This window comes from Lissotriton vulgaris, chromosome 6 (genome assembly GCF_964263255.1).
Source record: "Lissotriton vulgaris chromosome 6, aLisVul1.2, whole genome shotgun sequence".
In the NCBI taxonomy this organism is placed as follows: Eukaryota; Metazoa; Chordata; class Amphibia; order Caudata; family Salamandridae; genus Lissotriton; species Lissotriton vulgaris.
This window is the reverse complement of record NC_141694.1, coordinates 1,094,350,641-1,094,367,782: the sequence shown is the minus strand read 5'-3', so window position 1 is coordinate 1,094,367,782 and position 17,142 is coordinate 1,094,350,641. Positions and strand designations below refer to the sequence as shown.

At 48.7% G+C, this 17,142-nt stretch overlaps 1 protein-coding gene across 1 annotated transcript in view; it reads right to left on the bottom strand.

Annotated features, from left to right (window-relative positions):
* IGF2R (insulin like growth factor 2 receptor) overlaps positions 1-17,142 on the bottom strand; it is a 1,757,136-nt gene that overhangs the window by 1,678,162 nt on the left and 61,832 nt on the right. Inside the window, exon 2 of the mRNA XM_086927157.1 lies at positions 2,626-2,771. Coding sequence (XP_086783283.1) covers positions 2,626-2,771 — 146 coding nt within the window. The remainder of the gene's footprint in view (positions 1-2,625; positions 2,772-17,142) is intronic.

The following is a 17,142-nucleotide window of genomic DNA, read 5'->3' as shown; positions in this document are numbered from 1 at the left end:
CCCCGAATAGCTTCTCTCGAAGACTCAGTCACCAAGGAGTTCCACCTTTTGAGGGGAGAGAGTCTACAGAAGCTTAATTTGATGACCTGGAGGTTGAGAGGAGGGGATTAAAAAGGACAGGGGGGTTCAGATTCCTTACTGGCTACCTTACATGCATCTAAAAAGTGATCTACTCATTGTTCTTATAACCGGCAAATGGTGTGGACTCCGGAGTCTTGATTCTACTAATGTGAGGTTGCTGATAATAGAATTCTTGCAGGATGGTCCTAAATTGGGTCTGACATGGGCACTTTGACAGTACAGTGGGCAGATACCTAAGTGTTCAGGGGTCTATGTGTTGGATGATGAAGACTTCGTGGCACGTGTTTTCTGAATGGCTTGTCAAATTCCTATCCAAGGTCAATTAAGTCCGTCGCCTCTTGGGACTTGTCAGTTATTTTGGAGTCCCTGATGTCTGCTACGGGGAGATTGATTTTCAATTCCTCACGCTTAAAATGTGTGTTTTTGGTGGCTAGAACATCAGCCATGAGGTTGGGGGAATTAGGGGCCTTGTCTTCCAAGTTTCCTTTCTGCAAGATGTTCCCTGATATATTTGTGTCGATACTGGTTCCGGCCTTTACGCCGAAGGTCAACTCTTCTTTTCTGATGCAGGAGGAAGTTATTCTTCTGGAGTTTTTCCCTTCGCAAGTTTTTGGAGGAAGAGAGGTTGCATTGTCTTGATGCCAAGTGGGCGATTCTGGTCTATTTGCAGAAAGTTCAGACCTTTCGTAAGGTGAAATCGTGGTTGGTGACTTTTGGTCCGGCCAGGAATGGGGAGAAATTGGCGATGGCTACTTTGAGCATATGGGTCATGTTGTTGGTCTCCAAAGCATATGAGGGACAAGGTCTGCTTCCTCCCTTCTCAAAACAGGATAGGTCTACCCGGAGTATGGCGTCCACAGTAGCGGAACTGCAGGGAGAGTCCATTGGGGAAAATTTGCCAGGCTGCAACCTGAGCCTATTCCTCCACGTTTTCTAAGAATTACAGACTTTCTGAAGTCCAATGTATCTCTGATGTGTTTGGTCATGGGGTGATTTCTTCTATGGCGAAACAGATGGAATCCTGATTTCATATCTAAATAAATGTGTGTGTACAGCAGGCTTTGTCAGTGGTTTAGATTTTATTGCTAGCTACTTCTCACATGTAATGGCTGCAAGCAATGAAATGGACAAGGAGGGAATGTCATAATTCCCTCGCCTACAGCCATGGTCCCTTCCACCCTCCGTACAGAACAACTGACAACTGTGTAAGTTGCGGTTTGTTACTAATGGGAGGAGTGGTAGGGGAAGGGCCTTTTATACAATTTAATTAAGTGGGATTGGTGTTTGTGGAGGCGGGAGGCTCCCACATGTACTGGCTGCAAACGAGTGAATAGCATTCCAAGTAATGAAATTACCGGCAAGTAATTATGGACATTATCATATTTCAACTTTTTTGTTTGCCCATGACGAAGATTTGTTTCTATGTTGTTTCTCTTAAACACTGGCTAAAACGGGTAACATGTTACTTATATAGTGCTAAATATCTCAGTCTTTCTAAGGCCTACAAATAAACTATCACCTAATTTAAGGATAATACGTTTATCAACCTCCGAAAATTGAAAGCCTAAGTCGGCCTTGCTGGCATTCGAAATTGTGACACAGAGACACCACACAAGTCAACTAGGAGCTCTTAACTCACGGAGACATCTAGGCCGCATACTACAAGGTCATCTTTTCCAATTCCAATCCTGGAAACAAACTTACTCCTGCTCTTGACAGGAGTAAACGGAACTAGGCTTCAAAGTAGGTAACTACCTACAACAGGGATATGACTACCTGCCCCACCATGTTTAGAGCAGGTCTCTGAACCATGCGCCAACTGCCCAGTGTCTATCATAAAAGCCTAACTGCAACCTATAATTTACCCTGTTCAGTGCAGTCTCTAGGCATGGGCGAGATGGGCCCATGGCTCAGAGGAGCGCACTGAAATAAAAAAAAATGCTTGAATTTTTTTTACGTTTCCAGGCCATCAGCACTTGTTCTTTACCTTCAGACTTGCACGCGCCTCCTTAAGTTCCCTTCCGTATGTTTCACCCGGTTTCCCTTCTCCACTCTGCTTTCCTTCTCCCTCACAACTACCCTTGCTCAACACCTTCAGTGGCCTCCAATTTAGCACAAAAGGGTCAGAAAGTCCGCAAAATGTGCATTGGCCAGGAGCACTATCTGAGTAAAGGCCGGCCATGAATACAATACTTTACATTGCAGATTCTTAGCATATTGTCGGTGTTCAACCACTTTCCCAGGTAGGCCTTCCCATGAAATCCCACTAAAGCGTCTTCAACTCTAAATCTGCTAAATCCACAACAATTTCAAAATGTGCGTAGTTGCACATTTATTTGCTCAATCCCACCAATCCAGATACTGTGAATTAGGATTTTACTACAGGCAATGCTTTGATTTGTGCATCTAAATCATTTTGGGTGCAGAAATAACTTAAGAAACCATCCCAAATGGGTTCTCATTTAAAACTATATATGACTCGAATTACTAACAAACACAGTTGCAAGGTTTTTCAAAGACTCAATAGATTTGTATTGTACTCACCGACAGACTGGAATTTATTGTTTGCTAAGTCATGGGCACAAATTGCGCTCGTCTGAATTGACCCACAGTCCGGAGCAGCTATGTTATCACACAGGTTTATTTTATAATGAGTATGTTTCTCTCCATCCACAGCATCCCACGTGTATCTAAGGGAAAGTTAAAAGAAAAAGCACCACTAAGTATTAATTTAAAGACTCCCAACATAAAGACGACCACCACCAAAAAGGCATAGAAAACAATTGAGACAGTAAATTACATAAGAACACGGATTTATTTTCAGTTTAATTTCAAGCAGCTATGAACTACGAAGTGGCATTTGCAGTAGGTCTAGAACAGGTGTAATATGGAAAAGGGGGGGGGGAGGTAGTAGGATAGAGAAGGTCTCTCCCAGCTTGCCCCCCACCGCCAAACCCCACTTTCTAGTGGTCAGACAGCTTTAAGATGTCTGGGTCCCTTGCCGTGTAGGACCAGACAGTGATTAACAAGCATTAGAAATGCAATAGGTCTTGGATTTATTTAAGTTAGAGGAAATGGCATTGAAAATGGAAAGGTCTTTTCGCCATGTGTTATGGAGTGTATGTATGTAGTGTGTAATTGAATTGTGTGGTTTGGATTGGAATTGTAGCAATGGTAGCATGCTGAGCTTTAGATGATTATGTTTAAAAGTAAAGTTTGCAATACTGCTATTGGTACAATAGTTAATTGTGGATTCGTTAACAATTGATGTGTGTAGTGATGGCTGTTGGTGTGCACTGACACACACACACCCTCAGCCTCATACCACCTCACACGCACACACCTTCACAATCATCCCCCACACACCATCAAAAAACACACCTTCACCCTCACCCTCACACCACCTCACACCCGCTCACCCTCACACACAATCACACTCACACACCCTCACACACCCTCAATCACATTCTCAAAAGTCACACACACACCCCATCAGCATCACACATCCTATCACAATCAATCACCCTTTTCAGACTCACTCACCCTCACACTCTCTAACATTCACATCCTAACACCCTCAAACTAAAACATCACACACACTCAATCACACCCCCTCACCCCCTCAAATCATGCCTCAACCGACTGCACACCACACACTCTGCACGCATGCACTCACTCTGCACGCATGCACTCACACTCTGCACTCACACTCTGCACTCACACTCTGCACTCACACTCTGCACTCACACTCTGCACTCACACTCTGCACTCACACTCTGCACTCACACTCTGCACTCACACTCTGCACTCACACTCTGCACTCACACTCTGCACTCACACTCTGCACTCACACTCTGCACTCACACTCTGCACTCACACTCTGCACTCACACTCTGCACTCACACTCTGCACTCACACTCTGCACTCACACTCTGCACTCACACTCTGCACTCACTCTGCACACTCACTCTGCACACTCACTCTGCACTCACACTCACTCTGCACACTCACTCTGCACTCACACTCACTCTGCACTCACACTCACTCTGCACTCACACTCACTCTGCACTCACACTCACTCTGCACTCACACTCACTCTGCACTCACACTCACTCTGCACTCACACTCACTCTGCACTCACACTCACTCTGCACTCACACTCACTCTGCACTCACACTCACTCTGCACTCACACTCACTCTGCACTCACACTCACTCTGCACTCACACTCACTCTGCACTCACACTCACTCTGCACTCACACTCACTCTGCACTCACACTCACTCTGCACTCACACTCACTCTGCACTAACTCGCTGCATTCAGTCGTTGCTCCTAAAGAACAGGACCTATGCTTAATCCACCCTACGTGAAGTTATGAGATACGAAGGTGCCACAACCCCCGTCCTGTTTGCATTTGAGAAGCAGCTCGTCAGTCTGCCTGTCTTGGGTTTGATTGATGTACTGGCTCGAGATTAGATGCACAGTTGAAGATCCAAAGATAAAGGTTTGCCTCTCTGTCAATCATATGAAAAATAGGCCGGCAACGTGTTCTTTGTAGTTTGGAGTACAGAAGTGATTTAAAGCGCATATAAGGTGTGCACCGCGCACTAGAGAAGATGCTCGAAACAGGACCATATCTCCTCACCACAATACCTAGCTCTGTTATTCAAGGTGTTTGAAAATTAGCATTTGTGTAGCGCCTCAAACTACGGGCGTTGCTCAGCCACAAACCTAGCTCTGTAATTCATGGTGTTAGTACATTAGCATTCGTATAGCGTATCAAACTACGGGCGTCGCTCCGCCACAAAACCTACCTCGGTTATTCAAGGGGTTTGCAAATTAGCATTCGTATAGCACCTCAAACTACAGGCCTCGCTCCGCCAGAAAACCTACCTCTGATATTCAAGGTTTTTGTACATTAGCATTCGTGTAGCGCTTCAAACTAGGGGTGTGGCTCTGCCACAAAACTTACCTCTGGTATTCAGGTGTGTTTTTTAATGTAGGATTTGTATAGCTCTTCACACTTCAGGCATGGCTTTGGAGCGCTGTACTGTAAGAGGCTCTCGTGTTCTGTATGTGCTTTGGTGTGCTGACTTTGGAACGCTTTGAGTGTGGTGTGCTAGGGCCGATGTTGCTGCCGTTGTATCACTGCAGGAGTGCTGCGCTTAGACACAAGCATGGTCAAACAACTTGTGCCTCTCGAGGCGGACCGCCCCCCCTCACCGCCCTTTTCTACTCCACTGTGCAGAGCATAGTGCTTTAGTAACTGTTCGAAAATGCTCACATTAGTTCAATTTCGTTCGCTCTGCACAGCGTCGGATCATCTTAATGATTGGCTCCCATGAGTGTTCATCCGGAAGTTCATGCTGCACCGGTTTCTTTCTGGTTGTGGAACTTACTTGGACCCTAGCGGAAAAATCTTTTTCCTTTGTAAATCAAACTTTTCAAAGGTGGGTTTAGGATGCGACCAGCGAAGACTGTTGCTAAGCGAGCGGCAGAAGCAAGCTTTAGGCATGAACGGCTTCTGGACAGTTTACATCAGATGCAAAAAAAATAATTTCCACCCTGCGCAGCTCGCATAGGTCTTCAATTATCTCTGCCGTGACGGCAGAGATAATTGAAGATATATGGCCTTCTGGTCCGCGTAACAGACACCAATAAGCCATAGGTGGAGCTCCGCGACCGCCTATGGCCTATTGAGTGTTCTGTTTCTAAAGCACACGCACGCAAAGGCCAATAGGAATGCACCTAGGAATTAACACGCACGGGCAGCGTGGAATTCCTAGGTACATTTTGGAAAGCCCTGAGAAAAGGCCCGAGCCCTAAAAATGAACATTGAAAGGTGTCCCTGGCAGTCCCTATATCCAGATCCTTAACCTTAGAAAAACATTGATCGAATTCTGAATAACGGATGTGATAAATGTAATCGTAATACAAGTGAGCGATTTAATTCCGCTTTATTTTTCACGTTTACCTAATCATGCATTATTTAAGAGTGTGTGCTTTTTCCAGGACGTTCATCCCTGCCTAGAACCACGCATCAGGGGTTAGACGAACGCATTTTAGTAAAATGCTTAGTCACGCATAATTGGAGATCTTCGGACATGGTCTATTGCATGTAGCTAACTAAAATTAATCCAGCATGGTCAGTTGTAGTGGTGCTGCCGGACAATTCTATGCTGCCACTCACATCTTGCTATGGTCACACTTACACAGCTAAACTTTAATTAGTGGATACTTTGTTTAAGCATTGCTTGGCGGGCCAGCCACGTGTGAAGGTGTATCTTTGAATAACAAAAAAAAAAGCAATTTGTGAGATCAGGCCCGGCCTAGTTGATACAGCGATATCAAACCTCTCCAGCAAGTGATGTCAAGTAGTCTGAATTTGCGTCTTGTTTTGCAAGCGTGCGTCGGGCCCAACTATGCGGCAGCTTGTTTGCGCTAGCTAGCAAGCACCTGAACCTGCTTGTGCTCGCTCAGGCAAGGTGGAGCTGTTAGCGCCTCGCAGCAGAGGGGGATTGGTGCAGGATCCAGGCTGAGTTTTGTTTTTGTTGTAGCCGGCACCAGAGTTAGGCGAGAGCATCTCTTTCAAATAGCTTTCTACCGCTTCTGGCCTCCCTCCAGACAACATAATCACACTGACTGTCACTGACGTCGTTGGCCAAACTTCTGCTGCGTTTATTACTAAGGAGCCGAGAGGCCCCATGGACATACCGCTTGCTCGCTCCAAGTAAAACGTCGTCCTCAGCAAAAGGGAGTCCTGCAGCTGTGGGCACAGCTGCCATCCTGGGACCACAATCATGAAAAAGTCAGTAAAAAGTAATCATGTCCCAAAGAGCACCACTATGCATGGAATTGCTTTGATGTATATTCTTCACCCTCTGCCCAAATAACTGTATCCAATGACATTCTTTTCGTAACGGAAGCATATTCTTGGTCTTAATGAGTGGCACTGGCTTAAACTGTTAATTTTTGGCCACTTCTGCCACCAGCAAGAACGTTCACACATTTTGGTTCTGAATTGGGAAAAAGAAAATTGGTGACAGCTATTGTCAAAAGAGTTGTCAGATTAAACTGCGGTCTTCAGGTTAGAAGAAAGGCTGGTTACAAGAATAAGTTATGAAAAAAAGAAACTTGCAAGAAAAAAAGCTGTTGAGAGCCGTCTTTAACTCCCTATAAAGTGTCACACATTAGGTAGTCAAATGGCGCTCATGAATGCACTGAAAGTCTGTATATGCCACAAATAAGAAACTAAAAACATGCCAGCTATGGACGTCGTGTTTCTCTGGTTTGTGTTTGTGCAGTATGTTACTGTCATATAGTGAATACTTTGAACTGAATCGACTTCAGGTGTTTATAACGGTCTCGAATGAGAGCTCTGGAGTGGAGGCAGAAGGCAGTTAAGTTTTCCACTGCCTGAGGGGGCGCTAGAGGGCGCACTAGCAGCATGGCCGCACTACTGTGAGGCTCCTGCAGCCTGGAGATTTAATCCTTTATTTATCCTGTTTTGCCATCGCCTGCGCTCCATATGTCCGTGAATCCTGGGTGAGGCTGGCCTGATACACCTCCGATTCAAGTTTCGGCAGGTTTTGATGTTCCTAGCCGAAGTTGCAGCCGACTGAAGATCTCCCCGTGCGCTGCCCTAGAGACGCCTGGCGCTGCTGGCCGGACTGCCGCTTCACTTTAGCCCGCGGCGCACCACGAGGTGAGAGGGCCTTAGCGCCCGCCTCTCGGCGGGGACCTCCCGGTCCGGGGCTGACCTGAGGCGACCATCGCCAGGTCGGAGGGACGGCTGTTTGGGACCCTCGCTGGACATTGGGTGCTACGCTATGCAGCATTGCAGGAATAACAGCTTATGAAGCCGCGTTGCTGCCCCCGGAGCCGGCGGCCGTGAAAGGAGACGGCTGTTGTATGGACGGGTGAGGCGGGGTGTCTTGCCTGCTCGTGCCCCTGTTTGTGGTGTCTCTCGCTGCTCCCCCGGCTTGCTATATGAACTGAGACTACTGGCCCTGCCTCCCTGGGCGCTCTGTGCGGGCCTACGCTCGTGTGCTCCTGGTGCGGGACCCCAGTGCTTTGAAGTGCCTATGCCTGTGAGCTGCGTGAGCCCGGGGACGCTCACCGCGGAAGGCGCCATTCCTGGCCTTGGATATCGGAGCTAGGGGGGGGGGGGGCGAGAGTGGCATGTGGAAGACTGTATATCCTACTGTACTTGGTTGTCTCTTGTCTCGCGTGGGAGTACTGTGGCGACGCTGCGGGGCACTATCTCCCTTGCTGTTCCTGCTGGTTGCAGTGCTGGTGATGGGGGTGTACAGCCTGTAGCCCTGAGCCCTCTCTTCCTAATCACTTGTGGAGCGGACTGCGGAGAAAAGCTGGCGTGCTCGCCACTCGGATCCTGGACCATGGTGCTGGTGGTCTCCTCCTGATGTTGAGGGTGTGCGTGTGGGGGAGCTTGCTGCTGGTGCTAGTGGCCCCCATTCCTCTGCTGCTCCTGGACTGCGTTGTGGCCTGGTCGCTCCGTCTATGAGGGTGGTGGTGCCTGCGTACTGTGACTTTCCTTACACCTCCTCCGGACAGTGAATACTGGGCATCTCCTTTTGGCTTGCGCTGCCTTGTGCTTTCTGGCTGATCTGTGCATCCTCATTACCCCAGTGTTTGCCGAGAAAGACCGCAGGCACCTTGATATGGGTAAACCGGACAACAAACAGCCGAAGCTGTCCTTTGAGTCGATGGCGGCCAAGAGAGGTTCGCGCCTTGTGCAAGATGCGGGAAGTTCCCGCTCCACCCCTACTGTGACTGACGCTGTCCCCCAACATGTTACCCCTGACTTTCAGAAAATGATGCAAGAAATGAGAGGTTTGCTACCATTGTGGACAAGGTGGATAAACTGTCTTCCCGGATGGATGCTGTGGTGCAGAAGATGGACGTTCATGAGGAGCGCATCACGGCGGCGGAACAGCGTATATCTGACCAAGATGATACGGCGGCTACCCACACTACTCAACTGGCCCGCATGGACAATGTGCTCCGGGTCATTGCTGCAAAGAATGAGGAGTTGGAGGCCAGAAGTCGGCGCAATAATATACGCGTGGTAGGTGTACCGGAGACGACCAATGTGGGTAAGATGGAGACCTATGTGGAAAAGATTCTGATTGGCGCGATTGGCTCGGAAGCCTTCTCCAAGCAATTTATTGTGGAACGGGCACACCGATCTCTTGGGCCACGACCTGCCACTGGAACCCCGCCGCGACCGATCATCGCCCATCTCCTGAACTACCGGGACCGAGACGCGGCTCTTCGTGCGGCCCGCACCACCCGCACACTCTCTTATGACGGAGTCAATTTTTCCATCTATCCGGATTTCACGCCTGTGGTGCAAGAGCAAAGGCGTAAGTTCCTAGATGTCAAGAAGAAGCTTAGGGAGTTGCAGGTGGACTATGCCCTATTATATCCTGCGAAGTTGAGAGTGACACATCAGGCGAAACAACACTTCTTTACGAATCCGCAACAGGCGGAAGATTTTGTAAAGCGACTCAGGAGGGAGCGTGCTGCGGACCGACGTCACGGAGATGAGGGGCAGGAAGGATTCCACTCGGCCAATGAAGATGAGCGATGCAGGCCATGGACTGGGCTATGTTTGGCACTTGGACTTCTGGGGCTGCGATGCAGTGCTCGCAATTTTTTTTTGCTTTTTCTCCTTCCCATTTTTGGCTGCCTGATCCCGCTGTGGAGAACTGTGAGATGGCTTTCATGCATTCGGAAGAAGGACACTAGAGGAGCGCTGGACTACGGTGGTAATGAACTCCAGGCACCCCCCCCCCCACTACCTGGGCCGTACTTGCTGGTAACACGAGGGCGAAAGGCGAGGTGTGGGGGGGTGGATATGTGCGCCTCTAGACTACACCCTGAAGGGTATTCCCCAATGACTTTGGTGTTTCTGATGCAGATGTTTCGATGGGTTGGTTTTGATGTGGGTGGGGGAGGGGTGGGAGGGGGGGGGGGACATGGGGTCCTGGCAGGTTGGGGTTGCTCAAGTGGGTGGTGGGGGGGATGCACTTGTACTGAAGTGCGATGGACTCTTGGGACTGTTTTTTGCCGTTTCATTGGTTGCTGCACTGCTATGGTTGTGATTGCTGCTTTGGCCCGAGGGTGTGAACATACAAGTAACGTGCCAAGCCTTTATTGTCATGTTTTGCTGTGGGATGGCACTGTCCCTGGCGCTCGTACCCGACCCTGCTGCCAGTGGGGCGATGTCGGGTGCCTAGTATTTGGTTTGATATGGGTGCTTGCCCTGAGGACCTTGCAGTGTTTGCACTATTCCTGATGCCGGTTTTGCGTTCTACGGCAGTGTGCAACTGGCATGGGATGGGTGGGGATTGGAGAGTTGAGGGGGGAGGGAGTAAGGGGGGTGTTTGTGGTGTGGACTGGGTGCGGAAGAGAGTGCATACTGTCTTTATACTACGCTGTTCTTCGCCTGGAAGGCGACTTTGGCGCGTGGATGTGTGTGAGTGGATGGTCTTTTGCACGAATTATGGCTGATGGTGCGCTGGATAAAATATCGATTATGTCCTGGAATGTGCGGGGCCTTAATGACGCCAGAAAGTGCAGGAATGCGATGGCATACTTGGATAGACATCAGGTGCAGATCGCTCTCCTGCAGGAGACGCATCTGCGCCCAAAACATGACCCTAAGTTTGCTAGTCATTGGGCCACCGTTCGGAAATTTTCATCATACTCGTCCTATGCTCGTGGGACTGCTGTGTTGATCAAGACAACCCACTTCAAGCTACAATCCAGCAAAACCATTAGGAAATGGTCCTCTATGGATATGCCAGCTTTTCTCAACTTTTTGGGTAACTCCCTTCCCCCTGACAGCACTAATGTGGAGGAGGCCGATGGTCGGTTCAATGAATGGCTTACTGCAGCGATTAACACCTACGCTCCTCCCACGCATCTCAGCTGCTCTAGGAGTCCGGACGCACACAAATGGTTTACACCTGAACTAAAAAAAATGAAACTAGAAGTGAGGCAAAAGGAAAGAACCTGGCGCTCCCAGTACTGCCCACTGGCCAAGGCCACATACTGCTCAGCCAGGAAGACTTACCAAAAAACTCTACAAAACCATAAAACAACCTACTATTCATCTAAAATCCTAAACTCCACCAACAAGTCAAAAGAAATTTTCAGGATAGTGAACGACCTCTGCAATGACGATAGAACTTCCCCCCCGGTAGTTCCCTCACAAGCGTTATGCAACTCCCTGAATGACTTTTTCCGAGACAAGATCCTAATGATTAAGCAGAACATCTCCACACTTCCAGCTTGCGCCCCAGTGGATGACATCTTTCTCAACCCCTTAACTTTACACTCTTTTCCCCTTATTGATTTGAAAACTTTCCTGGCACTATTGTCCAGAGTCAAATCAGGATCCCCTATGGATGTCTGCCCCCCCCAAATCATGAAAGAAATTGGTCGAGCTATGCCCAACAGCATGATACCCCTGCTCAACGATTCTCTCACTTCAGGAACAGTACCTAGCAGCTTCAAACAGGCCTTATTGATTCCCCTCACTAAGAAGCCTGGTATCGACCCGCTGGACCTCACGAACTATCGGCCCATATCCTTGCTGCCTTTCCTATCGAAAATGCTGGAGGCGCATGTCACCAACTGCCTCTCTAATTTCGTGGAGGAAACGGGATATCTCCAACCCAACCAAGCAGGTTTCCGGCCTGGTCACTCCACTGAGGCTGTAATTTTGGCCGTCCAGAACACCTTGAGGTCCAACGCTGATAACAATCTACATCAAGCCCTAGTACTCCTTGACCTGTCCGCTGCATTCGACACGGTTGACTATTCCATTCTGGTCAACCGTGTCGAACAGGCGGGTCTCAGAGACTCCGCCCTAGCCTGGTTGAAATCGTTCATCTCTGAACGTACCCAGTCTGTCCGCTTAGGCTCCTTCTCTGCCGCCAAAGTCAAGTCCTTCTGTGGGGTGCCCCAGGGCTCTTCACTATCACCCTTGTTATTCAACCTGTACATGCGGCCCCTTCTTTTTGCCCTGAGAAAGCACAAAGTCACTGCATACAATTATGCAGATGACTTACAGCTCGTTTTTGTTCTCAACTCCCCTAATGCGGTGGAGGACTTTCAAGCCACTATGACTCTTATCCAGAGCTGGATGTCCTCAAATCACCTCAAACTAAACCCAGGGAAAACTGAGTTGATCCTGCCCGGCAAGAGCGAAATCAGCTGGAGCCCTAACTTCTGGCCGTCTGATATGGGCCTCCCCCCCAAGAAATCTCTCACTGTAAAAAGTCTGGGGATAACCATCAACGAGGACCTTTCGCTAAAATCTCAAATTGGAACCGTTGTCTCTTCTGGATTTTTCCAACTTAGGAAAATCAGGAAAATCGCCCATTTCCTCACTCCCTCCGCCTTAATCCAGGTAGTCATGGCCCTAGTCCTCTCCCACATTGACTTCTCAAACAGCCTATACCTAGGCCTACCCGTAGGACAACTCAAAAGACTGCAGTACTTGCAGAATCAGGCCGCCAGGCTGATTTGCAAAGTACCCAAATGGGAACCAATTAAACCAGGCCTAGAGAGCCTGCACTGGCTACCCGTGGCTCAAAGAGCCGAATTCAAAGCCGGGTGCATTATCTTTAAGGCTCTGCAAGGCAAGGGACCTCTATTCATCAGACAGCTGATCGGTGGATATGTTCCCTCACGGAACCTAAGATCTGCCTACAAAGACCTTCTTGAAGTCCCTCGCTTTAAGAAAAAACGACAAGGCGGCAGCAGTTTCCATTTCCTAGCAGCCACCCTATGGAATTCTCTGCCATTAGCCCTCAGACAGAGTAAAGATCTCCTCGCCTTCAGAAAGGCATTCAAGACCCACCTTTTCACAAAAGCCTACTTAAAATAACGCTCTCGGCAGATTCACCCCTTGTTATGTCTTTTATCTTTCTAGCGCCAAGAAGCCCTCGGGCGTACGTGCACTTTATAAATTTTTAATAACATAACATAACATAACATCAAGAAAACGCTCCCTTTTCAGGAGCTAGGGGTGAGAGTGGATCCTGATGGGCGTTATGTGATTTTATGGGGAAGAATTGGTTTGGATATTGTTGTGCTTGTGAACTGTTATGCGCCTAATGTGGACACGCCCGACTTCTTTCTTGAACTCTGGGGCCATGTCATTGCTGTGGACGCCACGCATGTTATATGGGGCGGTGATTTTAACGTAGCACTGAGAGCTGTGGAGGATAGGTCTGACGGGAGCCATCAATATAACACTCAAGCGAGGGATGTCTTGTGGGGCATTCTGGAGGAAGCAGGGTTGGTGGATAGTTGGAGATTTACTCATCCTGGGGGCAGAGAGGGCACACACTTCACGACACATGCGCGCGGTTGGATAATGTTTTTCTGTCACAGGGGCTTGCCATGGGACTACATAGAGTAGAACACCTCCCCAGATCCTACTCAGATCACTGCCCGGTTAGGGTTGCTGTGTCGATACCGGATCTCAATAAGCCACGCCCTCCCTGGAGATTGTTTCCCTCAGTGCTGCTGGATCCCATCTTCAAGGCAGAACTTGGGGAGGAAATAGAGGCGTTCTTTCCCAGGAATAAGGGTTCAGTGGACAGTGTGGAAATGATTTGGGAGGCATTTAAGGTGACCATTAGGGGATTACAATCTCCAAAAGCTGTGGGGTACTCAGAGATATTGTTAAGACCATCACGAAATTAGAGGCTGACTTAAAAGAACTGGAGAATAGAATGATTACTGATTCGGACCCAGAGCTCACTCTTAAGTTTAGGGGCAAACTGTCGGACTTTGAAGAGGAGGCTGCTAGGGAAGTGAAGTATAGGGGGAAGTACTGGACTGCAAGGAAATACTGCGAGGGCGAGAGACCGGGTAAAGTACTTGCTGCACTCACGAGACACCCACGCTTTAGCACTGGGGTTCTTGAACTGGTGCTGAAAGACGGCACCCGGTGTCAGGATGCGATGGGGATTCAGAAGGCCTTCATGAACCACTATGAACAACTATGCACTACACAACAGACGGGGGAGGTCAGGTATGGGGGCTTTCTTGACGATCTTGCATTGTGTTTGCTATATGATGATCACAGGGCTTTTCTTGGTAGACCCCTGGAAGTGGAGGAAATCGGAGACGCCATTATGTCTCTGAATAATGGAAAGGCGACGGGGTTGGACGGACTCCCTGCCGAGTTCTACAAATGTTATGTTGATATTATGGCCCCGGTGCTTAAAGAGGTCTTTGAGGAGTCCCTGGAGGTAGGGATTCTACCGGGATCCATGAGGGAGGTGGCGATTACGTCCCTACTAAAACCTGGCAAGGATCCCCTGGACACAGAGTCCCACCGTCCACTGTCGCTGCTTAACTGCGACGCTAAGATTTTAGCGAAAGTCCTAGCGGCGCGGCTGTCTTTGCTTATGTCCACTATAGTGCTGCCTGATCAGTCCGGCTTCGTGCCGGGACGCGCGACCTCCCATAACCTTCGTACTTTCTTCTCTTTACTTCCGACTATAGCTCCTGAACTCCCTGTTGCCGCAGTCTTTCTGGATGCTACGAAAGCATTCGACTCGGTGGAATGGAATTACCTCATCGATATACTGTGTAGAATGGGCTTTCCTAAAATATTTATCTCGTGGGTAAAATTGTTGTACACCCAACCCGTGGCCAGAGTGATAGTCAATGGGGTTCTCTGCCCTCAATTGCCTATAACGAGAGGTACTAGGCAGGGCTGTCCTCTTTCCCCACTTTTATTTGCTATTGCCATAGAGCCGCTGGCTTGTCGCATCCAGCAATTGCATAAACACAGTGCATTTAATTGCTTCCAACGCCAAATAGGTATATCACTGTATGCTGATGATATCACAGTATATGTGAAGGACCTGCAGGCGAATCTCAACCCAATATTGCGGGAACTTATCGTTTTTGGCGGGATTTCTGGCATCCACATGAACTGGAAAAAATCTCAATTCTTCCCGTGGCTGTTGAGAGGTTTTCGCTGGATTACCCCTTAGAGTGGTGCGACACTGATCTTCGCTATTTAGGTATTGTGATTTCTCTTGATAGGGAAGAAACGATTCGGCTCAATTACGGTGTTGCTATCTCCAAATTGGCGGACAATGTTACGCGATGGATGTCATTACCGCTTTCTATGGCGGGTAGAGCCTCGTTGGTAAAAATGGTGGTACTCCCGCGGTTCTTGTATTTGTTCCAAAATATTCCATATTACCCCGGTGCATATTTTTTTTAAACGCCTTAGGTCGGAACGCCTTTGATTGTTCTGGGGGGGCAAGCAGCCGCGGTTGAAGTGGTCCACTTTAACATTACCTTATGACAAATGGGGGTTTGATGTCCCGGATTTCGAGGCATACTATCGGAGTGCTCAGGCGCACTATGCCCATCATTGGATGCGGCCCACGCCGTTTATGCCGCAGATAGCGGCTGAGGAATGGATTGTTCATCCCCTTCCGCTTGATGGTATGGTTCTGGGGAAAGTCAGTGACGTGGATACGCAGCCCACCACGGTCACGTGCACGATAGATGCATGGACTCGTATTGCAAAGATGTTGGGACTAAAGTTACTTTACTCACCGGCGCTGCCGCTTGTATACCACCCTGCATTGTCACTGCTGCGGGAAACGGGATTCCAAAACTTGTGCAAACGAAACAAATTGTTCACGTGGGGGGGATCGGTTTCTTGAAGGTAATTTACCTGCGAGGCAGCAACTCTTCCGCGAGGACAATCCCTCTCCCTTAGATGTTTTCTATTATGTGCGGCTTAGACAGGGGCTCCGTGCTTTGCTGCCTCAGTTCCCGCGTGAACCTGAGGTGGCTTTACCGCTACATGCTTTACTGGTGTCCGATGGTCGACATTTGGTCTCAAAATTGTACAACACCATCAGGGTGCAACGAGAGGTACCCACTAGTCATGCACGCAGTCAGTGGTCTCTTGAGATTGGCGTGGATATTCCTGACAAGCAATGGGCCTATTGTTGTGGCGTTACTGCCAATATATCATCTAGCTGCCGGCTAAAGATAATTCATTATAAATTTGTACAGAGGTTTTACTACACTCCGGCTAGGAAACTCAGATTCCGTCTGGCGGAAGATAATAGATGTGCTCGTTGTCGAGCGGAGGGGGCTGGCTTTCTTCATTTGACGTGGGAGTGTAGTGCGATACGGGACTATTGGGTTCAGGTTCACGCTACCCTACAAATCATGACTGAGGAGGCGGTGACGTTTGACCCCATGGTGATGCTGTTGGGATACACGAAGGAGGTGCCGGTACCTTATCGCAGGTTTGCAGATGTGGCTTTGCTGCTAGCGAAAAGAAGGATAGCCTGTAGATGGGGCAGAGGCAGGGCTCCGAAATTTAAGGAATGGCTGGACGATATGATGTATTGTCAAGACCAATATAATGTGAATGCAGACATGATGCCTGTGCGGTACAGACCTAAAGATTTCTGGAGCCTGCTGCAGGTTTACTGGCTGACCAGTGTTGCGCAGCATGCAGACTCGGATAGTGAGGGTCCTGATGACCTGGTGTGAGGGCTCTCCTTTCTTGTTGAATTTGTATTGCTGTGAATGACTGGCTCGCACGGTAAACATGCGCTTTGTATAATCTGTATCGACTTACTGGGAGTGTGATGGGTGCTGTTGCCAGAAATCTGGAGATGTAATGAGGTACCGCTGCGTACTATGACACGTTTACCATGTGCCTTTCTAAGATGTCTGCTGGCTGAAGATGGTTGTCGTTCTCTACTGATGATGTGCATTGTATGATGCGCTAGGCTGGGGCCCCTGACGGCTGTACTGCTCCTTCCTTTTATGCTCAGTAGCGCTGATGTGTGGCGTTACCTGTCTTATGTGATGACCAGTATTACCGATTGTCATGTGTGCCGCCCAGAGTGAAGAACGTTATCCTTTACTGTATGACTCTAGCATTGTGCCTTTGCTTTTGTGCCCGATCTGTCTGTACACCACTGTATGGTTTTCTTTGTGCTCAATAAAGGTTCAAAAAAAGT